General features: G+C 43.5%; 2 protein-coding genes across 4 annotated transcripts in view; one reads left to right on the top strand and one right to left on the bottom strand.

Moving 5' to 3' along the window:
• CD276 (CD276 molecule) overlaps positions 1 to 678 on the bottom strand; it is a 45,904-nt gene extending 45,226 nt beyond the window's left edge. The window contains exon 1 of one of the 2 annotated variants that reach the window (XM_080980522.1): positions 465 to 678. The gene's annotated coding sequence lies outside the window, so the exon portion shown is untranslated. The remainder of the gene's footprint in view (positions 1 to 464) is intronic. The other variant, XM_080980521.1, reaches the window with a different exon arrangement.
• An 11,751-nt stretch (positions 679 to 12,429) lies between these two features.
• The window catches only part of NPTN (neuroplastin), a 46,225-nt gene continuing 30,917 nt past the window's right edge, over positions 12,430 to 27,737 (top strand). Inside the window, exons 1-2 of one of the 2 annotated variants that reach the window (XM_080980500.1) lie at positions 12,430 to 12,827; positions 25,459 to 25,806. In XM_080980500.1, the coding sequence (XP_080836626.1) occupies positions 12,731 to 12,827; positions 25,459 to 25,806 (445 nt within the window). In that variant the 5' untranslated portion in view covers positions 12,430 to 12,730. The remainder of the gene's footprint in view (positions 12,828 to 25,458; positions 25,807 to 27,737) is intronic. The other variant, XM_080980501.1, reaches the window with a different exon arrangement.

The raw sequence follows: 27,737 nt of genomic DNA on the forward strand, positions 1-27,737 counted from the left end.
TTCCTTGCGGCCGAAGTTCCTTTGCCCCCCCCCCATAAAATATTTGAGTGGGGTCTCCCCCAAGTTAATGGACACTGCCATTCCAATGGGAGTGTGCGCCTTGTAATCGATTACAATATGTGGGGCAGGGCTTCTCTTCTCTCCCCCTCCCCAATATTTTATTCGAGTTGGCACCCCTGTGGGTCACACTGGAGAGAGAGAGAGAAAGAAAGAGAGAGAGAGAGAATCTTTGAAAGCATTTTAAAAAGGCAACTCAGTGCAAGAGAGCGCGCGCGCGTCCAAGTGAGGACGCCCAGAAAAAACGAAAAGTTTTGCAGGAATCCAAGATCCTTTTGGCAACGTTTTTGGAGGAAGGGAAGAGGGGCCGAAAGAAGGAAAGAAAGGCGGATTGTCTGCCTCTTTTCGCCTGGGTGTCGCTCCCTCTCTCTCCCCCCATTCAGCCCAACAGCCAAGCAGGCACTTACTCGGCCAGAGTCCGTCCTTCCCGGGAGCGACTCCGCTTTCGGACAAAGGCGCGCCGTTTCTCCGGCTCGCCCTCCGTTCTGCTGCGCCCTAGGCGCAGGGCGGGTCTCGCCGCCGGCCCGGGACCGTCTTCCTACCCGGCCCGCCCCAGCACCCGTCGCCCCCAGCTCCCTCCGGCGGGCAGAGGTCGGTGCGCGGCTCCCGGGCGGGGGAAGGAGGAGGAGGCCGCGGGAGCGAGCCTGGGCAGGGAGAGGCGGGGAGAGGAGCGCGAGCCCCCCCTGGCTTCCGGGTTGATTCGGGGCCGGAGCGCCATGTGGCTGCCGCCGTGCGAATGGAATCGGGGAATCCCATTATGGGAAGGGGTTCCGGGGGGTCATCTAGTCCAACCGGCTGCAAGGCTGGAAGATGCCACGGAGTGTCCAGTGCCAGATTTACGTGTAAGCTAAACAAGCTATAGCTTAGGGCCCCACTCTCTTGGCAAACCCCCAAAAAAATTTAAAGGGGGAAAAAACTGGATGTGCATTTCCAAAATGTAAGATTAAAATAAAATAAAATAAAATAAAACCTACATACAGCAACAGTGTTTTGTGTTGTAGGCTCCTACGATGTCAGTCATGGGCCCCGCCTGCTCCCTAAAATATCACTGGTTTGCTCATTTCAATATATAGAGTGCCTACATTCTGCATGTGCAAATGGCTTTAGATACCTATTAGGTCCGTAAATTACCATATAGCATATATTCAACACAAAAAACAGCGACAATTTGTTGTTGACAAAGGACAGCTGGACATATAAAGGGCCCCATTACCTTCAGGAGCTTAGGGCCTCATCACACCTAAATCTGGCCCTGGTGGTGCCCCGTGATAGGACAACTGGAATGATGTCTTCTTCTTTTTTGTATATAATTTTTATTAAGTTTTCTGTTTTACAATTTAAAATGCTGTGCTCATTTTTACATTCTTAAAATACCCATGACTTCCCCTCTTCTCTTTCCATGGTTCATTTTACATATCATAAATCCCTGCATATTTTACAGAAACTCTACCATTCAGCGTTCCATTATTTACATCCATCAAAACTTATTTACACTGTTGAATTTATCTTAATGCTGCCAGCGTTTTCAGCTGCACACAGTTAATTCCCATATATTCAGTAAACATTTTCCAATCTTCTCTAATCATATGTTCTCCTTGTTCTCTTATTCTGTATGTTAAGTCTGCAAGCTGCGCATATTCTGTCAACTTAAGTTGCCATTCTTCTTTGGCTCGGACCTGGCTCGTTTTCCATTTTGAGCTAACAAAACATGGGACACAGTAGTGGCGTACATAAATAACCTTTTTTGACACCTTCGGATTTCAGTCTGAATTATCCCCGACAGAAAGGACTCTGGTTTTTTAGGGAAAGTACTTTTAAACATTTTTTCCAATTCATTATGGATCATTTCCCAATACTCCTTTACCCTTTTACAAGTCCACCACATATGAAAGAACATTCCCTCAACCACATGGAGTTTTGTCTTCCACATGGAACTCCCAGCCCAATAGCTGTGTACATTCGTCTGCCATTGGCTATTTCTTGTTAAATGTGCATTTATTGATTTGCGCTTCCTCTTTGATAGTTCGCAATTGATTCGATTGTGCATTTCATGATTCGACAGTTTGTAATTTATGGTATGAGTGCATTCCTTCTGAAAGGAAAATGAGCGTATATGCCCTGATAAGGAAAAATCCTGGGGTGCAAATTTCCTCCGCTGCCCAGCTTGTCGGGGTGCCACCACTGCGGGTGTCTCCGGTCAGCAAAAGAAGGTGTCTCCAGCCAAGTCAAAGAAGCAAAACAGCGGTCAGTAGACCTGATCTTTATTTGTTGCAACAGAGTTCAAACACACAGAGTAGGAACCCCGATCATGGGGTTGCATGAACTTTTAAGACTTCTCCCCATTTCCCATAATACATTTTCCAACAGCATCATCAATACATCACAAATATGTCACAAAGTAGGAGTGTTTGGCATGTAGAAACATGAGACCATCACCCACCCCTGTCAATTAGCCCAGGTCCCAACACCTTTTAAGTACCCTCTTCCCCAAAGAACGATAAATGTGTTTACACATGCCCCCTAGCTGCAAGGCTTTCAGGATTCAATCCACCATCCTGTCCCAGATTTCTGTCTCGGTTATGTGCTTTCTGCCTCCTATTGTGAGGCTAAGGTTGCACTTTATGGAAGGGCAAGGAGTATGTGACCTTATGCCTAAGGGATTATGGAGGCAGGGGGAGCCCTGGATTCCCCTTTTCCAGAGGAGTCATTAGCCATTGGAACCAAGGAAATCAGCCAAGCCGTTGAATTTTGGTGATTATTTGTGAAGTTTCCACAGTTTTCTGTATTGGATTCTCAGAGGAAACAGTATGATACATGGTATCCACTCAATGCTACAAGGTTAAACATGTTTGCCCTGAAGAAAATGCATGTGATTTTGCTGGAATTCAAAATGGTGCCAAAAAAATCAGGCAAAGTTACACCATAGTGATGCTTGAGTCTGCCATCTTAATTCAAAATGGTGGCTGGTGTCCAAATGATGACAAAGCCTGCCACACCCACATTGGGAACCCTTCAGAGGAGGCTGAACCTATCAGGAGCAAATGTACAAACCATTTCTCAAAATGTATAGTACACAATAAACCACTGTTTCTCAAGCTCACGAACCAGCAATATGGAGAGAATGGCAAGGGTCTGCATTGCAGAGCTGTTGTAATTCATGATCTGTCAAAATTGGCCCTTCCCTGATTTGCAATAGAAAGACAATCACAGTGGACTATATTTGTGGCATTGCTGTAGTGATTCTGGGAGCAGAACTGAATATGCTGCACAATTTAATAAAATAAAATAAAATAATTATTTTGCGATGATCTGATTTTGAAACACCCTATTCATGCCTTTGATTATATTCTTTTTCCGATTGGGAAGAGAGGACAGGGAGGCTGCTGAAAAATCTGTCTCCTAGGAACAGCTGCAGAAAGTAACCAGGAAGCCTGGTCTGCAGACAAAGAAGCTGCTATTGTCTCCTGCTGATGAGTGAGTAAGGAAGGCCTTTTTCTGAAATGATCTCACAAGGATTCCTCCCTGCAGAGGCTCCCATTGGCTGAACTGTGGTTCCCCTCTTTGCCAGTTGACCTATGCAGAATCAAAATAGGCCCCTTTATCGCCATCTACTGCACAGATAGCTCTTTGCTTTACTGAAATCTGTGGTTTGCTATTCAGACACAGCATTTCTCAAAGCTCACCAAAAAGGCCAGTCTACTGTAATGCTGGGGTGGGAAAGGGCTCCAGGCAGAAGCTCCCAGATTGTGGCTCCCCATTTGTGGAATTCTCTCCCCAGTGAGGTCCACTTGGCACCATCACTGACATCTTTTCAGTGCTAGGTTTGTTTGCTTTTTAGTAGATTACAGAGATGTGATATTGTTTTTAACATTAGTGACCATGTGATGATTTTAGCTTATGAATTTTATTGTTTAATGTTTTTATTTGTACATTGGGGTACTTTTATAGCTCTGTTTAGTGTACATAATGTCTTAATAATATAAATGTTTTAAGTCTTTTTTATCAATTCAGTATATTTTCTTTTAATTGTCAAATAATTCTGTGTACATTGCAGCAGCCTTTGGCTATGTGCAATAAAACTGACAGAGACTGAGACTGAGATTACAGAGATGGGGGTTTGTTGCTAGTTGTGCAGCCAAAGCATTTTCTTTGGAGACCTTTTTGTGTCATAAGCGACTAACATGTTGTAATAATATCAATTAATAATAATAATAATAATAATAAATTAAAAGTCTGCCATTTGCTCAAGGACTTGACCCCGTTATCTCTAAACCTACCAATCTGCACAGCAACCCTTCCTTCCACACCATGTCCTATGCATTTGTTTGCACCATCAACAAGAACTGCCATATTGACCTAATTACACAGGGCTTTCTGTGCATCACTTTCCAAATGCTCAATATTACTCAGTGTGTTTCGCCTTTTCCTCTAGCCCTTTTCAGTTTTACGGCCCATGCTGCTCTCAATGAGCCACTGACCCGCTGTTAAGCATCGTCTCCATAATTTCCCCCGCAAGAGATGTTAAAAGCAATGGGGCCTCTATGAGTCAGAAGGGGAGCAGACTTTCCCAGCCATCCCTGTTGGGGCGATTCTATTGCGTGCCTCCAGCCCATTGGCAAGTCTCCCGACCACCAAGAAGTGTTATATAAACCAAGGGAAATGCTTTAGGAATCCAGTGGGCAAATTTTGCAGCTTTCCAATTCCCATGCAGTAAAGTCTATAGTAGGCTCCCATCGCATGGGCTCCAAATCAGGCCTAGCATCTTTGAATAGCTGCTAGAACCCCAGGAGGGTCACTTGTGCAAAAAGGAAGACAAAAGAAGATGCACATTTCTATAAAAAAAGGCATGTGCTTATTTTTATACATAGATGCAAGTTTAGGAACAATGGCCCACATCGAATGCAGTGCTAAGTATCTGTCCCATCAGTACAATAATTTTTGCTTGTGCAATGGGACTTTCCTGCACTCTCTGCCTCCCTTCATGACCCGTCAACGATCCAGAGTAGATCTGGATCGGCGGTTTGAATCCCCACGACGGGGTGAGCTCCCGTTGCTCAGCCCCAGCTCCTGCCAACCTAGCAGTTTGAAAGCACATCAAAGTGCAAGTAGATAAATAGGTACTGCTCTGGCGGGAAGGTAAACGGCGTTTCCATGCGTTGCTCTGGTTCGCCAGAAGCGGCTTAGTCATGCTGGCCACATGACCAGGAAGCTGTACGCCGGCTCCCTCGGCCAATAAAGCAAGATGAGCGCTGCAACCCCAGAGTCAGCCATGACTGGACATAATGGTCAGGGGTCCCTTTACCTTTACCTGTGAAGGAACACGTGTGCTTGTATATCAGGAATCTGGGTCTGGGAGAGTGGTGGGAAAACAACACAGATGAACTAAAGTGAACAAACAGCCCATGTTCCATTTCCACAACTGAATTTATAAACTTATTGACATTAAAAGAGCAGAAGAGGGAAAGCATGGAGGAAATGGCTCCTCAACACCAAGCCATTCATGGCAGCCATATAACTATAGTTGCTGCTAGGTCCTTAAAAAAAAACTGCCTGTGGCTAAGACTATGAATTAAATTCATGAGGAAGAAATGAGCTCCTTTTGAAGCATCTTGGATCTGAGTCATTTGCTGCTGACTGATTTCTGAGCGGAGGAGCAGGGAATGGAGGAAGCCCTGCAGACATGTTGAAGCTCATTTGTAAGCAGACCACATGATGCCCTGATTCAGCAGTAGCCACAGCCAGCCCAGAATCTCAGCTGGGTGGAGATGTTGAAGAGGCTGGAGGAGGCAGTGCCTTGTTCTTGCGTGCCTCCTGTCTAATTTCAGATCCTATAAGGAGCAATTTATTCAGATCCCATAAGGATACGGACAGTAAATCTCTTCTCCATCCTTTCGGTACGCAAATTAAACCATGGTGTGTCTCAGAATTATGTGGTGAACTGTACCACTGATCTGCAGGAATTAAAACACTGAATACAATCATGATTTAGTAGGGTGGGGGCAGAAATATGAACGTCTGGGACAGAATCACAGTTTAGAAGTGGTGTGGGATGAAAAGTTTGGAAATACAGTGGTGCCTCGGGTTAAGTACTTAATTCGTTCTGGAGGTCTGTTCTTAACCTGAAACTGTTCTTAACCTGAAGCACCACTTTAGCTAATGGGGCCTCCTGCTGCCGCTGCTGCATGATTTCTGTTCTCATCCTGAAGCAAAGTTCTTAACCCGAGGTACTATTTCTGGGTTAGCGGAGTATGTAACCTGAAGCGTATGTAACCTGAAGCGTATGTAACCCAAGGTACCACTGTATTAATCTATAAGAGTTGAATTTGGGAAGGTAGAATATGGGAAATTTGCATGTGCATGGATCACACCTTTGTGGTACTTTGGAAACTGTAATAAATCTAGTGAAGCCTTGAAATCCCCAAGAGTTTGCTACCCAGAACTTTAAAGGAAAAGGGCATAGGACAAATCTTTTTTATGTTATGGGGGGGGGGAAAACTGCTCCTTTTTCCTTATGGGGTATCCAAGAGCCCATATAGAGTCCTTTTGTAGGTTCTCTATCGGTAGGAGAAAATACAGTAACAGAGACCAACCAGAGAATATTGAGAAGCAAAGCAGCTAGTCAGCCTGATCTTTATTAAAGCTGTTGCAACAGGGTGCTACCCCCCACAGGAGGGGGGGGAGGGACCCAGGACAAAGGTGTGCAAGCCCTTATAGAGACTTTGAAATTGCCCATCCTGTAGCTCAAGACCACCCCCCAGATACATCATACCTACATCACAGAAGGGGTGTAGCCGAAGACCACCCCCTAATACATCAGAAGAGGGGCAGACTACAACAGAAATCTGAGTGCCTTGTTTTTTTCCTGTCTACTAGGTTATTTGATTGGATTACCTGGGCATCCTGGCCACTCTTTTGTTATGATAACTACTCAACTCCTGAATCCAGGTCACAGGTTCACCGTATTCTTATCATAAATGTGCCCCTGAGACAGAATTTGTGAGCAAAGAGACAATGGGGAGGCTCCCCATTTCCTTCTATCTTGCAGAGAAATATTTGAGGTCAATTTGGAAGAGAGAAAATGGTTTCAGGACTTTTCTGTGGGTTTCAGACGTGTGGTTTACATATTTGTATGTGTTTGCTTGCTCCATTGATGAACATCTATTACAGTGGTACCTCGGGTCACATACGCTTCAGGTTACAGACTCCGCTAACCCAGAAATATTACCTCGGGTTAAGAATTTTGCTTCAGGATGAGAACAGAAATTGTGCTCTGGCGGCACGGCGGCAGCAGGAGGCCCCATTAGCTAAAGTGGTCTTCAGGTTAAGAACAGTTTCAGGTTAAGAACGGACCTCCAGAACAAATTAAGTTCTTAACCCAAGGTACCACTGTGTGTATATATATATATATATATATATATATATATATATATATATGACCTTAAAATTCTTATAACATTTTGGTTTAAGTCTGTAGGTCATGACAGCAGATATTATGGGGGAAGTCTGGATTTAGTGGAAGAAGAGTTTGAATTTGATATCCCGCTTTATCACTCCTCTTCAGGAGTCTCAAAGCGGCTAACATTCTCCTTTCCCTTCCTCCCCCACAACAAACACTCTGTGAGGTGAGTGGGGCTGAGAGACTTCAGAGAAGGGTGACTGGCCCAAGGTCACCCAGCAGCTGCATGTGGAGGAGCGGAGACACGAACCCGGTTCCCCAGATTACAAGTCTATCGCTCTTAAACACTACACCACACTGGCTCTGGTCCATCCACACTGGCTCTGGTCCACCACACTGGTCCATCCACACTGGCTCTGGTCCACCACACTGGTCCATCTGTGGAGCAACAGATGGACTGACGTCAGAGACCACCTGGGAGCAAGACCTTTTGAAGGACCCTGGGAACATTACACCAGCTTTAAGTGGTCAGCCACTGAATGGGTGCTGGAGGATACAACTTAGAATCTCAGGGTGGTATTCGATGTTAGTCCTACTCAGAGCAGACCCATTGACTAACTAAGCCACAAGTATAACTTAGTTGGCTGCAACCCACAGTACTGACCAGTTGGCAACAGCCGCCTCTCAAAAAGGATGCTGCGGCTTGATTGTATTTATTTCACTGTAATTAAAAACGTTTAGCAAAAGTATTGGCGTTTCTGGTTGGCTGGTTCCATCACAGATCGATGTACAGTTAGGACGCAGGGAAAGGCAATCAACTGTGTGGTTCAGAAGCTGCTCAGTGACATAGATAGGCCCATGAGCCGCAATTGCTGCACTGCCTACCCCTTCTGCTGCCTGTGTGAGAGGCCCCTCTTCCTGGTTGTGAATTGCATTACCCCTTAACATATTCATGGTGAATACTTGCAACTGCCCCCCCCCCCAAAAAAGCACTGGCTATATGCATAATTGAGGTGTAATACTTCCATTTGGAATGGTTTTCCTTCCCCAGGGGAATGAGTCTCCAGATATGGCCCCATTTTATCTTCTCACATATCCCATTCCTGCTGTTTGAAAAAAATATTATTTTACCCATATGTCCTTCTCACAAGTTCAGTCCTATCCTATCATGTATTCAAGTAAGTCTCTATGCACCACCTAGTGCTGTATCCTGAAAGTGTCAAAAGTGAGCCTGTGAGGTGCAATTCTGTTTGCACTAATGTATTTTGCCCCACTCTGTGAAATGAATTCCGATCCCTCTGAAGCCCACCCAGCAAAGGCCACCAGCTGGACAATATACCTACTATAATAGGTCTCTGTCACCTAAAAACAAAGAAAGCCGAAAGTGTTAGGTTTTCTTCAGTGAACCTATTATTGTGCTTGTGTGCAAACTGAACTGCTCCATAAATCAATTAAACTAAAACACAAGTATAATTAATTAACTAAAATCGCAATCCAGACCATGCTTACTTAGAAATAAGACCCACTGGTGTCAATCGGACTGCATTAAACTGCAGTCTAAGAGTGGTATCCAAGTAAATTTTGCTCAGACCCACTGAAATTTAGAGATCTGATCTATTAATTTCAAGCAGGGAGGCACCTGGCTATGTTACAGTATTTGTGAGCTCTTCTCCATAGGCTCATTTGTGCTGAACTGTCTGCAGGTCTGCTCCTACAAAACAGATGGAGATCTTTTCAGGCAATCTCCTAGCAGGAGCTTTCTTTCAGTGCTGGTAAACATCTAGAAATGAGAGCAATTCCTGTTCAGCAGCCAACAGCAGGAAGATGCAGAAGTGGCTGTGAAGAATTGTACATCCACGTTCTTACAAGATACATTGTGAAGTGTCCAAATATATTTTCCCTGCCTGGAACATGAATGAGAAACACCGACGGGTGTTTATTGTTTGGTTGTTGTTTTTCCCTACATGGTTTCTGCAGACATTTGGAGAACTGGTGAGGATTAACTGAGAAGAGAAAAAATCTTAAGAAAAGCAAGGAATCTAGAGGCAGACCATTCAGGAAAACCATCCTCAGTCTAAGTAATTTGGGCCATCTCAGAACCTTCACAAAACATCCGTTGCTGGTTATAGGCACAGGTGGGTAGCATGTTTCAGGGAACAGATTCTGGGGAAACGACGAGGGTCAGCAAATGGTAAGAAATTGATATTTTCTTATTTGTAACTCCCTGCGTTTCGACATCTGCCAGGAGCCTTCACTGTACTCTTTGTGGTACCTGCTTAACACATTTTTGTTCAGGCAAGCCTTTCAAGGCACATGGAAGTTATACGTTATTTCTCTATACAAGAGTTGATTTTAATAATCTTCTAAATAGTTTTAATACCTGCTATTATTTTTTTTAACTGCTCACTGTTTTTAACCATTTCCTCAACCCTTTCAGAGCTATAATTCACTTTTAACCAAAACATGCATTTTTTTACAGGACCCATTTCTTAATCTTTTACCATGTATGTGCATGGAGGTAAATCTCCCACTGCAGCCCAGCTTGGATCAGGCTGTGACCCACAAGCTGGTCCTGACCCACCCATTGAAGGCCAGTCTTCTAGGGGGGCTTCCAAACTACTGTGGTTTTTTTTTTTTTTTTTGTGGAATTCAGTCGCATTCCCGCAAATTGTGCAAGACCCCTCAAACAAATCAGGTTGAATGAGTGTGCTGTTTCTGAGAAGAAATTGAAGTGGACAAGCTGCAGTCTAGAGATTTAGAGACACAGAACTTAAACTGGGCTCTTTAAGCATCCTAGGGTGGCAGCTGGGTTTGTGTTGAGATTTTAAGATTCACAGATCCCTTTTTTTTGCAATTAACCAAAATTTCACAAAATAATGAGCAAGCTTAATATTTGGATTTTTTTTTTTTTTTTGCCTCATCTACCAAAATGTTGCGCCATTTCTGACTACAATTCCCAGCCAGGGGCAGGGGGCAAGAATCTTATTTTTAGAGAACTTTATTTAGTATGGATGCAGTCATTGAACTGCAGCAGAGGTTGATGGGAACCCTCACAGGCCATCGGGTCTAACCTTCAGCAGCAAAGCAGAACCTACTGTATGCAACCTATCCTCATTCTGTTGACTGGAGAGTCTGCTGATCCAGTTTGAGCTGTTCAACCAGTTTAAAATATACCACCCTGCCCCTAAGGATCATGTTTGCAGCATGAGACATTGCTTGATGTGGAAATTCTACTGGATATCCAGGTGATTTAGACTGTTTTCCAGCAGCTTTTGTTGGTGCTCCAGTTGCATCCTATCCTACAGACACCAGACCAAACCTCTCTGGTCATCCATGTCCCAAGTGCGTCGACTCTAGACCATGGGTAGGCAAACTAAGGCCCAGGGGCCGGATCTGGTCCAATCGCCTTCTAAATCCGGCCCACAGACGGTCCAGGAATCAGCATGTTTTTATATGAGTAGAATGTGTCCTTTCATTTAAAATACATCTCTGGGTTATTTGTGGGGCCTGCCTGGTGTTTTTACATGAGTAGAATGTGTGCTTTTATTTAAAAGGCATCTCTGGGTTATTTGTGGGGCATAGGAATTGTTCATTTTTCCCCCTTCAAAATATAGTCTGGCCCCTCACAAGGTCTGAGGGACAGTGGACCGGCCCCCTGCTGAAAAAGTTTGCTGACCCCTGGTCTAGACGGGATTACTGCATCACGCTTTATTTGAGGCCACTTTTGGAAAATGCTTTAACAGTCTAGGTTTCCCCAAGATGCTTATTTACTATGTACAGTTTACTTATTCTGTAGTAGGAATCATTCAGTCCTATGAGTCTCCACCCAGCCTACCTTTCCCCCTTGAATTCAAGAGTCCTGTAGGACCAGACCAAGAACCAACACTGAGCGTAGTCTCCACAATTGCACACACACTTATTTGATGCACAATGATATTTATTTATTTAGCAAAGCTGTCTTGAACAAGTCCTCGCCTGCAGCTTGATGCGGCCAAGCTCAGGCACAGGGTTCCTGCTCACCCCAGTCAGGACCAGTCCTACCATTAGGCGGAGTGTGGCAATGGCTCGGATGTTGGCGATGACAAGGAGCCAGCAAGATGTTGGAAGACTGTGCCCCCTAAGCTACCCGGTTGCTCTCAGGTGCAAAATGCTGTCTGGTTGAAAGAACAATGTGAAGAAAGAGCCAATTGCCAATTCAGGCAGCTTCTATGCATGAAATTGGGGGGTGGGTGGGGGGAAAGAGTCAGAATCTTACCCTTTGCCTCAAGTCTCTGTCAGATGCAGCTCCGCCCCACAAATCCAGAAGCCGATTCGGTTTGTTGGAGCCCAGATCTCCCCCCAACCGACCCCTCTCCTCAATAATTATAAGCCATTTAAAACACACAGACGTCTGCTTACAGGGCGGCCCACCGCAAAGCGCAGGGCAGGGCAGCACCTCCGCCGCCACCCAGCGCCTTAATTTCCCAGTCGTGTATGCAAATACACTCACATGATCTCACGCCAATTTGCCACGGGCCAGATCTTCCTGAGCATCTGTGCAGAGCCCCGGATGAGGTCCGCGGGCGTTTCTGCGGCTGGCCAGTTCCTCATTTATTCCTATTGCAGAGTTTTTCCTCCCACTAATTCCTCTGGAAAAAAAAAATATATATATAAAATATATATATGGGGGTTGGGGTGTTTTCAGAGGAATTAGTGGGAGGAAAATATATAGGAAAATATATTAATGGGAGGAAAATATATAGTTTTCAGAGGAATATAGTGGGAGGAAATATATATATATATATATTTAAAGGCGGGAGGCGGGCGGAGGTTGCAGCCGCCGCCTCTGCACTTGCTCCAGAACCGGTTCCCTTCGCCTCGTCACGTGCTCCCCTGGGAAAAAGCGGCGGGAGGCGGAGCTTCCGCGCCCTCGCCCCGCCCACACGCTTCCCTCAAGCCCTGCAGATTCCACCCTTCCTCCTCCTCCTCGCGCGAGAAGTGGGGGCCCAAGTCTCGCGAGGCTCCGGCGCTGCGGTAGAAGGAGCTGCTCGGCTGCGCTGAGGCGAAAAGGGAGGGAAAAAGGCGGGCGAAGGCGACGGGAAGGACGGCGGAGAAGGAACCTCGCCCGGCGGCGGCGGCGGCGGAGACCGAGCGAGCGGCTGCTGCTGCCTGAGCGCCCCCTCCCCCCACCCCCGCTCTCGCGCTCCTTCATTCCTCCTCCTCCTCCTCTCATTCTCTCTCTTTCTTCCCTCCCGCCCTTCCTTGCCCTCCTTCTCCTCAGCCGGCTTGCGGACCGGGATGCTGCTGCGGGGCTCCGGGCCGCTCCCCGCGGCTCTCTCCCTCCTCCTGGCCGCGGCGGGGAGCCTCTTTCCGACGCCGGCCGGCGCGCAGAACGGTGAGAGAGGGCGGCCGGGGCCTGTGAGGGGAGGGCGGGGGGGGCGGCGGGAAGCGAACCCGAGAGCGAAACCCGCCTGAGGCGGTGATTGACAGGCGGGGGGGAGGGGGCGCCTTGGTCCCGCGGCGGGGGATGCCGCAAGGGGTGGGAGGTTGTCGCGCGGTGGGCGGGGCGTTTCAGGTGTGTGTGGGGAGGAGCCTAGGGAGGGGAGGAACCTAGGGGGGAGGGGAGGAGCACCTCCCTGCGGGAGCTGGGTTCAAATGCTGGCTCAGCCCAGTAGATTAACTTGGCAGTGACCTTGGGCCGGGCGGCCTCCCATTCATCACTCATTCTGGTGGTTAGCTTGGAGGGGGGGACGGGAGGGCCGGCAAGCCTGGGTAGGGGGTAGACTGGGCAGTGGGGTGGGTGTGGAAGAGAAGGAGGGGGGTGAGCCTGAGATGACCAAAGGGACGTGGTTTCAAATTCTGCTGCAGGAAGGGACCCCCACCAGGTGACCTTGGATCAGACAAGCTCTATTGTTATATTTATTAATGCTGTTTACAATGGATTATTATTATTATTATTATTATTATTTAAAAATACCGACTGCTAACTGTTGGGGGGGATACATTATGGAAGGTGACATACAAATGCTTTAAATTAAATATATGTATATAAAGAGCAGTTTTGTTCTATCTTGCAGAGTTATTTGTAAGAATAATAAGGTAATTGCCTGAAGTGCATTAAGCGTGTTCAAGGACTGCTGATAATCAGTGTGGCAGAGTGGTTTGAATGTTGGCCTGTGACTACGCAGACCCTAGTTCAAATTTCCACCTTGCCGTATAGCTTCCTGACTGACCTTTAGCTGGACTGTGTCTCTCATCTGCAATATAAGGATAATAACTTAGAGGGCTGATGTGAGGATTAAAGGGGGGAGGCAGGGCAGTGTGTCCTGACCTAAGTTCATTGGAGCAGAGGGAAGGGGAAGAATAAAAATGATATAAATGAAAATGGCAGCTGAGAGAATATGAATTGTAGAAAGCTGTGAAGAGGGAAGCCTTGGGGTGGGTCAGGGAAGAGAGTGGAAGAAGAAAACCAAGGATCCAAAACACGTAGTCATGAGCTACTCCAGATGGCCAATGAAACTTGCTGTTTCACAGTCTGGTGAACATGATAAGGTAGGGATTGAGGGAACTTGCAATAGGTTTTTGGCAGAGTATGTCAATACATGCTTAATGAGTGAGCACTTCATGACTCTCATACAGCCTTTTGTTTTCTCTCATCATGAGCTTTTCTTTTTGATAATTTGTCATAGTACCTAACGTATCAAGTTAGAAACAGAGGGCTGTTAAAATCCTTAGATAGATCTAATTCTAAACCAAAAGGAGTCTGTAGGTGCAAGCTTTAGGTAGCCATTCCTTCCTCCCTTTCATAGCCTCTTGGGGTGTGCCACTTTGAACAGTGTGTGCGGTTCTCCTGGTACATCTCTATCCACCTACTGCATCTTTGGTTTTCTTTAAATGATTTATAATGCAATTGCTTTTTAGTTTCTTAGCAACTAAAGCGTTCTTTTGATAGGTCTGTGATGGAAACCCTGGATTTTTTTCTTTCTAAAGAGTGCTGTAAGAAATCTAGCATTGTATATGTCTCCTCCTTGACATTGATTTGCACCAAGTGCATAATGATTATTAGTGAAGCCAATAGAGCACAGGTTGATTAAAGGCAAGTTTAGCATACCTGAGAAGGCTGAGCGTGAACATGTATTTAGACATAAAATCCAGTATCCTCTTTGCTCAGTAGGTGTGTACTTGTGGGGCAGTATTACATGATAAAAACAGATGTAAGTTAAATGGCATTGTAAACTGTTTTATTGGTGTAGAAGCATAGGTTTTTTCCCTAGCTTGAAAAATATATTTGAGTGGACAGTATCTTCTAATGTTGCACAATGGCTTTTTGGGTAGCCTTTTAAAGAAGTCAAATGACCCTGTGTATAAATATTTTTTGTCTTGCTATGTACAGCAGTTCGGTTACTGTGTTTCTCCTGTAATTTGGGCTCTTGGGTTTTAGCTTAGGTGAGTACTTAATTTCTGAACCTTGACTCAGACAATCTTGTTGAGAAAAAAATGGCTAGCAAAAGGAAGTACCGTGTTTTTCGCCCCATAGGATGCACCGCCCTATAGGACGCACCTAGTTGTTTTTTTTGGGGGGGGGGGAAATAAAGAAAAAAAATCATTTCCCCCCCTGGCACGGGGGAAGCCCGAGCTTCCCCAGCCCCCAGAAGAGCCTGCTATCCGCAAGCCTAGGGAGCCGCGCCGGTCTACCCAGGCTTGCGGACAGCTGTGCGAAGCCCGGGCGCGCTGAGGCTTCCTAATGCAGGCAGCTCTGCGCAACCCTCTGGAGGCCGGCGCGGCTTGGCGCCGGGCTCCGGAGGGTCACGCAAAGCTGCGCGGACCCCGGGAGGGCAGGCAGCTCTGCGCGACCCTCCAGAGGCCGGCGCGGCTTGGCGCCGGGCTCCGGAGCAATGCGCAGAGCTGCGTGGACCCCGGGAGGGCAGGCAACTCTGCGCGACCCTCCGGAGCCCGGCGCGGCTTGGCGCCGGGCTCCGGAGGGTTGTGTAGAGCTTCCTGAAGCCTGTATTCGCCCCATAGGACGCACCCACATTCCCCCTTCATTTTTGGAGGGGGAAAAGTGCATCCTATAGGGCGAAAAATACGGTAAAAATGGAAGATAAGCAATGCCTGAAAATCTGGACTAGGTTAGTGCAACCCCTTTTAAGGTAGAAGAGAATTGTAGGGTTGGAGACATGGATTTGGAAATAAGTGTAGAAATGTCTCAGAAAATTAGTGGGAACTCGTTCCTTATATAACTTCACAGTTGTGTAATTTGGCTATATTCTACTTCTGTCAGACATGCCTGACAATAAAGATCTGGAGATTTTTATGCTAGCTGTTGTCTGAAGTGTTCATCTTTTATGCTGTCTCTTTTGTTTAGGTGAAATGAGGTGAACAGTCTCTTCACATTTGAGTTAAATGATGAATGTGTCTGTAGGCTTTGAATAAAGTGATGGCATTTGACTTTGTTAGGATAAAATAGACTCGACCTCTGCAAACATTCGCTTTGTTATAGTGAGCAGATGTCTGCAGGAGAGGCAATATATTACTTCATGGAAGGGGAATCAGGCTGAAGAAGCCCTGTGCCTGCATTCAAATGGCTGTAGCTGGACTTGAAAACCCCCTGTTGGCATGCACAGTTCATAAACCACAAGTTTTGTATTTTTTGTGCTTGGAAGAGAAGAGAAGGGTTTCAAATTCTTTATTGCAGTGATTAGGATGGTTATTAAAAGTAAGAACACACTCAGTTCCAAGAGTGGCTGTTCTGAAAGTTAACTTTCAGTCTTCAAAAAACATCCAACTGCTGAATAAGTCCTTGCCTTAATTAATATAAAGCTGCCTGCCATTGTGAGCCTCTTAGTACTGCATACATTGGCACCTGTGATGTGTAGATTGAATGAATGTGGGGTGCCCTCCCCTTTCATTTTATTTAAAGCAGGCTTCCTCAACCTCAACCCTCCAGATGTTTTGAGACTACAATTCCCATCATCCCTGACCACTGGTTCTGTTAGCTAGGGATGTTGTAGGCATGGGGTTGTAGGCCAAAAACATCTGGAGGGCTGAGGAAGCCTGATTTAAAGTGTGTTTCCCTGGTTTTTAAGACAAAAACTTTCCTGGAGTGAATTATAAAAATCAGTGGTAAGTTAGTCCCTGCCCTCAGGCTTTTTCCTTCAGTGGGTTGGGTTTTTCCTATATAACTGATGGCTATTTAGATTGTAGCTGGAAACTGCCCGAAGAACCTTGTTGACAGTAAAGCCACCATAATTTTCTCATGTACACACCCCTGTGAAAGTAGAATTGGAAGGCAGTAAAGACTTAGAGTGAACAGTAAAGCAAAATTATTCATTTGGATCTTTCAGCTTGTGTTCTTGTGAGCCATGTACAGCAAAGATAAAATCCCCACTGAAAACCCACAATATGGTACAGGCAACCAAGTTGTAGGACAAATTGTAAACTTTAGAATACCCTTATCAGTTGGACTTAAATAACAGAACCAAGCACCAATTTGAACAGAAAATATTAGCTCTGTTTGCTTTCCCAATATTTTAAAAATGTCTACTTTAGGTATACTCTCCATTCTTCTTTGGGACAAGTCTTTGATGTAGACATGGTTTAGTTCGCATTTGCTAGTAGTTACTTTTAGGAAGGAAAAAGAAGCTACTATGGGCTGAGGGTGGCTCTGAGAGTGGAAGAGTGTAGGCTTTCCCCCCGTGCCTTGCAATCTGTGATACCACAACAGTTTGCAGAAGAGGGGCTGCTGATACCGCACTGCACTCAAGTGTTTTTGATACAGGCAACCCCGAGTTTACATGGGTCTTGTGTTCTGGGCCATCACATGCTTTTGTGAAATCACCTGTAATTGAAAACAAAACTCTGTAAAAGCCTGCAAACAACCTGCTTCTATGTTCTGTCCTTTTAGTGGCATCTTTTAGGACATTTCCGGGTCACTGCTGGGTTCAGCACTCTGCATGTTCGCACAATCACACACACATTGGTCGTGCCTAAAACGGGGGCCTGTACCACCTGGCTAGTACTGCAGTTTCTAATACAGTGGTGGTTAGATGACACTGGGTTCTAGTAGACATGCTCCGGCTCTTATAAAGCCTTGGACTTAGTCCTTTTACCTCACTGAGTGTCTTGTCACTGAGCTACTCTGCCCATAGCTATTTTCTTGTGGAACATTTGGTTTGCCCCTAGACTGTCAACGCTGATGGGGCAAGAGGCAATGATCTGGATGCCTCCTTGCTGAGGCAACCTTCCCATATGCTTTTGCAGTATCTGTATACATTTTCCTGTCAGTATCTCTGAATTGAAATGGACTATTAGACCCTCTCTTTGTGCATTAGTATTTTAGTTAACGGTCACTATCAGATGCTGCTGTTTGTTTTTCGTTTTCCTATTATTAACAGTAACTGGAAGATTACAATGCTCATATTTTTGCCTTTGGTTGTTGTCATATTGAAATGAACTTAATTATTGTCTTTTGTTTCTAGCTGGAAAATAACCAATTGAATCATTAAAAAAAAAAAAAAACCAATCCTGTGCACACAACTTTTTATAACTCCTAAATCTGGTGATTTTTTGCCTATGCAGATATTATAATTACAGCATCGTATTTCTTTCCCCTAATTTGTCTGGATGACATGGGTGTGCTCTAGCCCCTATGCAGTTTAATCTTTATTTAAATAATCTCTAATAAAACTCTGCTTGAGAACACCACTGGTCTGCTCAGAAATCTCTTTGTTACTACAGTACATGCCAGTGATACTGTATTATTCTCACTGGCTTGGACTTGACTCATTACTGAATTCTTCAAGTCAGAACATTTGATAATCAGCTAAGTAAACTGATTAGAGGTTTTGATGATTAAGCAGTATATAAATTCTGTTAAATAAAACAAAAGAACTATAAAATGAAAGATTAATAAATAAAACAAAGAACTATAAGAATTATAAATGGCCCCCGGTTTTCAACCCACTCTATCCTGGTCACCTCAGATTCAAAATACTATATTGGGGTACTGCGCATTCTATCAGCACTGTTTTAAGTTCTACTGTTCAAAATGAGATCAGAATATATCTTTGGTTTTGAAGGTGTACAAAGTCAAAGTAGACAGCAAAATTATGTACAGAGTTCAGCTTTGGATACTGGAGATGAATTCAGATACCACTTCTAACTAATGTATCTAAGCAGCATACAGTGAAATCAATACAGTATATGCAGTGCAAATAGGTTAAGATAAAGATCCCACTTACAATATATATAAATGTATTAACACCAGAAACAATGTGTGAAAAGATAAAAGTACAACTGTTGTTAAACCTTAATCAGAAAAGGCTTGTGTAAAAGGTTACTAATAGCAGAAGTCATTTGTGGCTTATATGCATAGGGTGTTCCATAAAGGGAACTAGCCAGAAAAGGCCCTGTGCCTCTTTCCTGTCAACTGCTGCATTTGGTGTACCCAACAAAGATTCTCCAGCTGAATGTAGTGAATGGGCAGGGATGTGGGGGGAGAGGCAGTCTTTCCAATAACCACCTGTGACCAGTGTTAGAAACTGGGATAGAAAAGCTATTTGTCACATGGCTCCTGGAACCTAGGTTATAGGACCAAAAACTGAATGGCTAGTGGTCACACCCCTCCCCATGCTGCAGCACTTTCTGTTCATTTTTTCATGGAGAATTTATTTGGTTCTTTTTGCTGTTTGTGGTATTTGGAGGGTTGTAACTAGCCATAGCAAAACAGGTCACACAGAGAGCACAGTGGGACAAAAATTTAGGCACGTATAGGACAGTAACACCCAATGAAATTCATGGTTGAGTGGGGATTTGAATACTGGTCTCCCAGGTCCTGGTCTTACAGACACACTAACCACACTGGCTTTCATTGGGAAGAACCTTTCTCTTTCGGTTTGCAAAGTCACCGCTTCTGTGATAGGTGGAGCTGCCTGTGAAGGACATTGTCTCATTCTATCCATTCATGCCCATGTAACATGATTATTTTCAAAGTTCTAAACTTGAAGCATGCATTTGTTCTTTGGAAGCAATATTGTGGATGTGGGTGGCGCTGTGGTCTAAACCACAGAGCCTCTTGGGCTTGTCGATCAGAAGGTTGGTGGTTCAAATCCGCGCAACAGGGTGAGCTCCCATTGCCCTTTCCCAGCCTCTGCCAACCTAGCAGTTCAAAAGCATACTAGTGCAAGTAGATAAATAGGTACGACTGTGGTGGGAAGGTAAATGGCATTTCCATGTGCTCTGGCTTCCGTCATGGTGTTCTGTTGGGCCAGAAGCGGTTTAGTCATGCTGGCCACATGACCTGGAAAGCTGTCTGCGGACAAACATTGACTCCCTCGGGCTGAAACGAGATGAGTGCCGCACCCCATAGTTGCCTTTGACTGGACTTAGTTGTCCAGGGGTCCTTTTATTGTAACCTCCCAATATGAATCACTAGAACACTTTTGCAAGCTTTTTTGAAAGTTTGAGATCATGTTTCAAAAATTAAAATATGCCATTAATAAGGCATTTATTTATTTAAAACATTTCTTTCCAGCTTCTCATCACCCTACAACCCTACAGCCGGTTTTGTTAAAATAAAATTCTTAACACATAATGCAAAGCAGGTAGGTCAGTTAGCTCAGTTATGCTGATTTAATTTTTTAAATTAAAAGATTCAGAATTATTGTCAGCATTTTTAAAAGCTCTGAGAATAACTGGAAGTAAAGAATTTTCCATAGTTCCTTTTAACCCCCCCCCCCAATGAGTTGGATATCACTCTCTACTATTTGATTGAGTGGTTGACAATATTTCAGAATGGTTGCGCATCACAGGATACACAGGAGGGTACCTGGGGTCCATGTAAGAAAACTAATACCGCTCTGTGGTGCCAATGTAGTTGCTTCCAAACAGACTGTGCTAAAAACCACAATAGTTTGGCAGTGATTGTTGGAAGTGATAAACCTGAACTAGTAAGCATGATTTGCATTAACTACGTTTCGGCATGATTGAATTGACAAACTATAGTTATGGTTATTGCTGTGACTCTAGATGCTTTGTTTGGAAGCTCAAATGTTACTTGCGTTATGGAAGCTGCTCTCAGTCTCTTGCAAAGTGGCATGAAAATGTTGGAAACAAATTGTGCATTGATTCTCAGCTATGGCTAGTGTGAACTGTGGCTTGCCATGGAATGAGCCACGGTGATAGGCTATCCAGAAAGCTGGGCAAAATGCTAATAAAGGCAACATGTGTATAAAATGATCACAACAGACTGGTGAAGAGTAAGAACTAAATTTGCAAAAAGTGAAGGCTCAGTGGAATATAACTGATCTATAAATATCTTTTAGGTAACAGCACAAATTAAGGAAGGGAATTACTTTGTCTCAGAAGTTGGTAGGATTGGAAAGGAGCAGGATTGAAAGAAAAGCAAAATATGATTTAAGATGAACACCAAAGTTCAGTTCTCTACTTCTCCAATACTGAAACCCAAAAGTTGGATCTCTTAAAAAAGAGAAGGAAAGGGGAGGGGAGCTACTATGAAGGGTGTGACCCAAAGGCCAAAATCAAATCAACTCTAAAGAAGAAATAATGCAGCTTCTGTCTGCAGGAAAGGAGGGAAGGCGCCAAGAGTCACACAATACGGAAATTAGACCCATTACAATTGCTTACACTTTGATGGAGGAGTCTCACTTGTCATAAATACAAGATAATAGTACTGGAATACAAAGCCCTACATGGCTTGAGACCCAGGTGTTTAAAAGAGTACTTTCCCCAATACCAGCCAACTCAGACCTACACTGGGCTTCTTTGGGAGGAAGGAAGGATATAAATGGAGACATAGCCATCATCATCATTTTTAATTCCTCAAAGGAAAAAAAGAGGCACAGGGTAAGGTGAGCACTGCTGGGTCTGACCTAGAGTTCCATCCAGCTTTTCTTCTCCCTACCACCACACAGAGCACCTTCTGCTTTTGCCAGGTTTAGCTTATCTCCAGGTAGGGCTGAGAAAGACCCATGCTTGAGACCCTGGAGACAGTATTGTCTGTCAGTGAAAGCAATACTGAGTTTTGATAGGGACCTGTAGCCTGACTCAGTTTAAGGTAACTTCTTTTGTTCAGAACTAGTGCAAGTCTCTCATGCTGTTTCTGGCCAAAGACCTATGTTTTGCATAGAGGGGGCATGTGTACTGCTGAGTTGGGGCTATTGCCTCAGGTGATTTGATTTGCAAGGGCCGGAACCTATGAAGTCTTAGCATTCTTTTTGAACTCTTCCTATGTCTTTAACAGCCGTCATGACTTAATTTTGTAAGTGTGTAGCAGTAGGTTAGGGCTTTGTTTTCAGATTTCAAAATGATGCTTCAGCTTGGCAGTGTTTCTACCACATTCAATGGGAGGATGTTCTTGCTGCCAAACTGTGAGCATTGCTTCCTGCCACGTGCTGGGCTTTCCTCAATCTCTATCCCGATGCTGACTGGGCTGCTTAATTGTCACTTACAGTGCTGACATTAAAAACATTACTGAATGCTCTTGGAGAAGTTCAGTTTAGCCTTCTGTGCTTCACTAGAATTAAAATGTGAAAAAGGAATAAAAGCAGTCTATGTAGACAAGAATGAAAATGAACCCAGATTCCCCCAACCATTTAGAGGCATATTTGTTGTTATTTTTAATTATTTGAACCGATTGCCTTGAGTGTTAACAGCTTCCAACAACCTGTAAGTCCATATGACAACTTTCTGCTAGCCCTTTAGTTCACAGCACCCCATCCCACACAATTCAGAAGAGCCTTCTCCCTTATGCTCTGTAGAGGCTTTTACAGGTGGCTTCAGTGGGCAAGAGAAGATGGGAAACTTTCCTTCTGTGAACTTGCTTAAGTTAACTAACTTTTAAGATCCAAGCTTATTGATGCTAGAATGTTGCTGTTTCATTTCTGTGTGCTGGCATAGAAATATCATTTTGGAGACTGATATTTACTCTTTCTTCTCATTGGTCAGGCATGGCTTGACAGAGTCCTGGAGATTGTGGTATTAATGCATGCATATAAACTGTTTTTAAACAATACTCACTTCTGATTAAAGGAGTTGCACTTCAGCCATATAAGTTGCATAAGTATTTATGAAATGTATTAGAAGTAGTTGAACTGGTTCCTAAATCATATGCAAATGTTAGTACTTGAGCTGGAACCCAAGAGATGAAAAATACATTTGTGTTTATATTTAGGCTATGTATATTTTAGCAGCTTCTTCAGAACTGAATGGAAATGGCTCAGCATGATAGGAAAGCAGCACAGGCATGTATTATGTTTCTGCAGCATTAATGTTATCCAGAAAAGCTCTCAGTAAGATGATACCTTTTTGTCACATTATAAATTTATTAAGAAGACATAATGTGACCCAGTTCATGACTAGCTAGGTAGAAATTGAGAACTGAACCACATTATGTTTTAATGTTGGGATTTATATTCACATTGGAGGACCTTTCATCCTTTTCTTCTGCTTATAAATACAAATTTTAAACAAATTACTCAAACTTCTGCTGAATTTATTAAAACCCCAGCATAATGTTTAATTTTTAATAAGTCAGAATGCCAGCCATGGTTCTTGCATGAATGTGTATGTTTGGCAAGTGACTAAATTGTACAATACTGCAGTGTTCCTTTCCATTAGAAGATAAACAAATCTAAACTTCTATCAAGAAAAATACAGAGGTTGATGTCTTTAAAGTGATCCAGACTTACTTAACAAGGAGTTTTTGACGTACTGTCTCGAGTTACCATGGAGTGCGCCTCTGGAGGTGAAGTCAAACCGCTGTGTTAGCAGAGCCAAAGTGATCACCCCAAGTGGCAAGCCTGGGCAATATGTACGGAGGTCCTGGGCTGCCCAGATGACAAGACCTCTCTCTCTCACTCTCACCGATGTAGTCCAGAGGAAAGCAAAGTAATACGTTTGGTGCCAGCTTGGCTACAGGAGTTGCAAAGAGTAGGTTTCCTAATATATGCCTATATTTTAAAGTCTGGAGACTGGGGGAAACAATCTGAAATACCCAGTCCATAGGCTTGGTATTCTAATATCAAACAGAGTAAGACTATGGGAAACTGAACATATAACTGTTGCTACATAATAGTGTGTGTCTGTGGTTTTGTTGGAAGGATAGCTGCTGGAATGTGGATGTCTCATTTTTGGTACTCTTCAAAGAGAACTAGGCAAGCGCTAAGTTTCAAAGCTGCTGGGAACAAGCCGATTCAAAGAGGGAGGAGATGGGTAGCATCTCAGTTCACAATATACCTTCAGGCTGCAGGTTGGGTGTTGAGGCACAGGCTCATGGCACAAATAGGCATGTGCTAATTTGTAAGTATAGATGCTATTATAGGCTGATTTTCAGGGAGAAATCCACCCCGTGAATAACATTTTTTCATGAGTTTAAAAAAGAAAAGTAAGAGGAAGGAGATAAATGGCCCAGTGCAAAAAAACCTGAGCCCCTGGGGCCATCCACTGACAACACCCCTGCTTCTAGGGAATCAAAAATGTTGCAGAATTAGAGGGCTCCTCTTACTTGTTGAAATGTGCTGGACAATAGTGACTTGCCCAAGGTTAGCCAGTGAGTTTCATGTTTAAGTAGACTTACGAATTGTTAATACTTGTTGTGGTGTCATATCCAGTAAAAAAAAAATTGTGAATAGTATCTCACTGGTTCTCTAGTTTTGCATGTTTTCTGGTATTAGCTATTGTTTTGTAGAATGATAGCATTTTCTCTGTCTTTAAAGACAACTTTATTATACTGCAGGAAGTTGGCAACAAACAATGTTCAGGCTAGCATGGATGTGCAGGAAAATGGAAGCAGGTCACAGGGTGCCAGAGGGCAGATAGATATTTGACCCACCCCAGCACATTCCTTTGTAAAAATGGCCATCTGACAAAACCAACTCTTAAAAGGGCTATGTAGTTCCTGCACAAACATATGTATAACAGTTCTCTTGAACTTACTTGACAATCCAGTTTATGAGCCTGTTTGAATAAAAGGAGTGTAACGTGATATTTGGATTTTATTTTATGGATTTTTTTTTTGGTCAAAACAACTTTACATCGTATATGTGAGGAATAATGAGGGCTTCAGGTTTTTCCCATGTGCGTAGCACTGAGTGGAGTTGACCCTGGTTGTAACTGTTAGTAACTGGTTCTTTAGGACTTGATAACTGATACAGAGCTCTAATAAGTCTCTTTACATAGTTTGTGTGATCAGCAGTCTTCCCTGTGTATGGAGAATACCTTTTAAATCTGTTCTACTTTTACCAAAATTGTTTAAAGGAAACTGAATAATGACCAAGACTTTCAGAGAGCTTGTCTAATATATACAATTACATAGAGTTCATAAATTAAAAACATTGTAGCATGACAACTTGTGTAATCTTTTTTAGATAGGTTCTGTGGAACAATAGCTTTTAAATAAATGTAATATTATATTATATTCTTTGTACTGGTAGGATTGCAACTTAGAATATCTGGCTGTTGGCCATTGCAGGAAATTTAGGTCACTTTATATCTCTGAATTCCTGATACATCATGTTGAGGTCAAAGCAGAGTCATAGCAGAGCATTTCTTATGATGGACAGCTTTTCCTAATACCTGCGTTTAAACCCGAAAGTTGTAATAAGAGAATGTATTTGTGTTCAACAAAATCAATTGTTATTGAAGTATTATTTTATATGCCCCGCTAGCCATTTGTTAGGCATTTTAGAAAGTAAAGAGAAAATGTGTGCATTTTCCAGATGCAATATTTTATTCCAATCCAGTTTACTCTCATAGACAGTAAAATTGTTAAAACCTGATGGCTCATCTGCCGAGAGATTAGCTTTTTGCAAGGTTGCAAACAAAATAAAAGCTTTCTGCAAGCTGTAAGCTCTGTCTCTTTTCTTCTAAAAGTCATGTAATAGCTGCTATTGCAGATGAGCATGTCTTTCTTTGTTTTTCTTTTCTTTTCTGCAATTCATTTGCTTTATTCTTTATAAGATCTGTTTTCTGCTGGTCTGTCACTACATTTCTGCTGCCCCTCCCTCTAGCTGGGTTTGTCAAGTCGCCCATGTCAGAAACTAAACTCACGGGGGACGCCTTTGAGCTGTACTGTGACGTGGTTGGGAATCCCACTCCAGAGATCCAGTGGTGGTATGCTGAAGTCAACCGGGCAGAATCTTTCAAACAGCTATGGGATGGTGCTCGAAAGCGCCGTGTCACCATTAACACTGCCTACGGGGTGAATGGCGTGAGCGTGCTGAGAATTACTCGCCTTATCTTGGAAGACTCTGGGACTTATGAGTGCAGGGCGAGCAACGATCCCAGAAGGAATGACTTGAGGCAAAATCCTGCCATAACGTGGATACGAGCCCAGGCTACCATAAGCGTCCTTCAGAGTGAGTTCAGCACCCTACAGTGGTAGTACTGTAGTATCTAGAGGCAGTCAAGTGACCCTTACCCCTCCTGTGACCCTGGTATAACCCACCCATTGTCTTTGTCACATTTTTTGGTTTTGAACCCAAAACTATTCCTCTGGTTGTAGTGCTTTACTGTGTTTGCCACCTTCTTACTGTGTCTCCTCCTTCCTAGGATCAAAGGACTGGGGAGAATCTCTGGAACTGTCTTCTAGTTCCTCTGTGAAAACAAGCCCAGTATTGGATTGTTTGTTACCTCCCTTTTACTTTCTATATTAGGCTTCCTGCTATCCTAATGCTGGCTTCTTCATTGAGTGCCTTTCTACTTTGTGTTGTTCCCTGATCTAACCATTTCTAACCATTTTTTTTCTTTTGTTGGGATCTCGTGGAATGCCTTTCTTTTTCACATGATTTTGAGTTCATAGACTTCTGTATAAATCCTTCCCATTTGAATTCTGTTATATGTGAAAGCCTGGATTTTCCCTTCAAGTCACAGCACTTTACTTTTATAAATAGCATATATGTATATGCCCAGACCTCTCAAAAGTTGGTCCTTTGATTACTGATGCAGATGCTTTTGCCCCAGGATATAAAAGTGAGTCATTACTTATCATGTAGAAGTGGTAGCCAAGAATCTCCCCTTTCTCATGCTTGTAGCATCCATTAAGCATCTTTACATGGAAAGCTGAATGATAGTGGGCCTGGTCTTATTATATGCCATGTGAGCTAGGTCCTTAATGGCTCCACTGTACAAATGACAGGTAAATCAATTAGACAATGCTATAAAGTAAGCAGGAATAGAACTGACACATACACATTTCATTTGCAGTGTTAAGCTACCATTGAGCTGTCCATCTTGTAACAAATTATATATTTTGATAGAAATTTATGCTGAATTTTTACTCAGTCAGATTGTTTTAAAATATTATTTACCTCCCTCTAAGAATTGCTCCTGTGTCCCAAGGCATCACATCCTGGGCTTCCATTTTGGTTTTCTATTGCAGCTTAGATGACACATACTCATGAGACTCTACACTTGGAGGGAGTGCCCACAATAACATAAAACACTTTATGCTTCCATTTATTATTAAACTGTATTCTGATCTCACCCAGTTTTTTTGGAAAGCAGTCTTGAGAACCCGGTGTCCCCAAGCTGTGACATTTTGATCATTGGTTTAAGAGCATGCATCCTATTCCTGGCAGTGGTAGATAAACCAGAAGTAGAGGATCAAATACTGGATCGATTGTATTTATTGATATTATTAATAAGAATTTTAAGAGAATGTTAAAGCAGGAAGAATCAAGTGTCTGTCACTGCTGAACTGAATGATAACTTGTGATAAACACAACATTTTGGCTATAGTAAAATGTTGATGGATAACTTGAAGAAAAGAAAGTCCTCTCACTGTTGCAGGATTTAAAATGGGCATCTTCTTGTTCAACTTGGTTTCATTTAATGTATTTGGCTGATTGTATCTGAAGGCCACCACTCCCTTTAAATTACCGGTAATATTGGCAGTATTTCCAGATTCCCTTCCATGAATGGCTCCTTTCCCCATTGGGAATGAGTGAGCTGCGGCAGAGAAAATAACATGCCCAAGCCAGCCTGTAAGTACAAGGATGAGCTGGGATTCACAGTGAAGAACTGTCAAATATGTATTTTGTGTACATTTTCAGCTATGAATATTTTCACGAGCCAATGTTAGAAAAAAGGCCATTCTGCTTTCAGTCTTCTTCTGTAAAACAGGCAATTATTGTAGTGAATATGTGAGAGAGCGGAGCCAGTTAGAGAATGGAATTTGGTCTCCGAAATAACCAAGATGAAATATTGGTAAGGTTATTATTAGAACTTTTTCATATTATCTTTCCCATAGATCCCATTTCTCATTTGTCTTGTTCATCAGAAGAGTTAC

Source organism: Podarcis pityusensis, assembly GCF_964106645.2.
Source record: "Podarcis pityusensis genome assembly, chromosome: 14".
In the NCBI taxonomy this organism is placed as follows: domain Eukaryota; kingdom Metazoa; phylum Chordata; class Lepidosauria; order Squamata; family Lacertidae; genus Podarcis; species Podarcis pityusensis.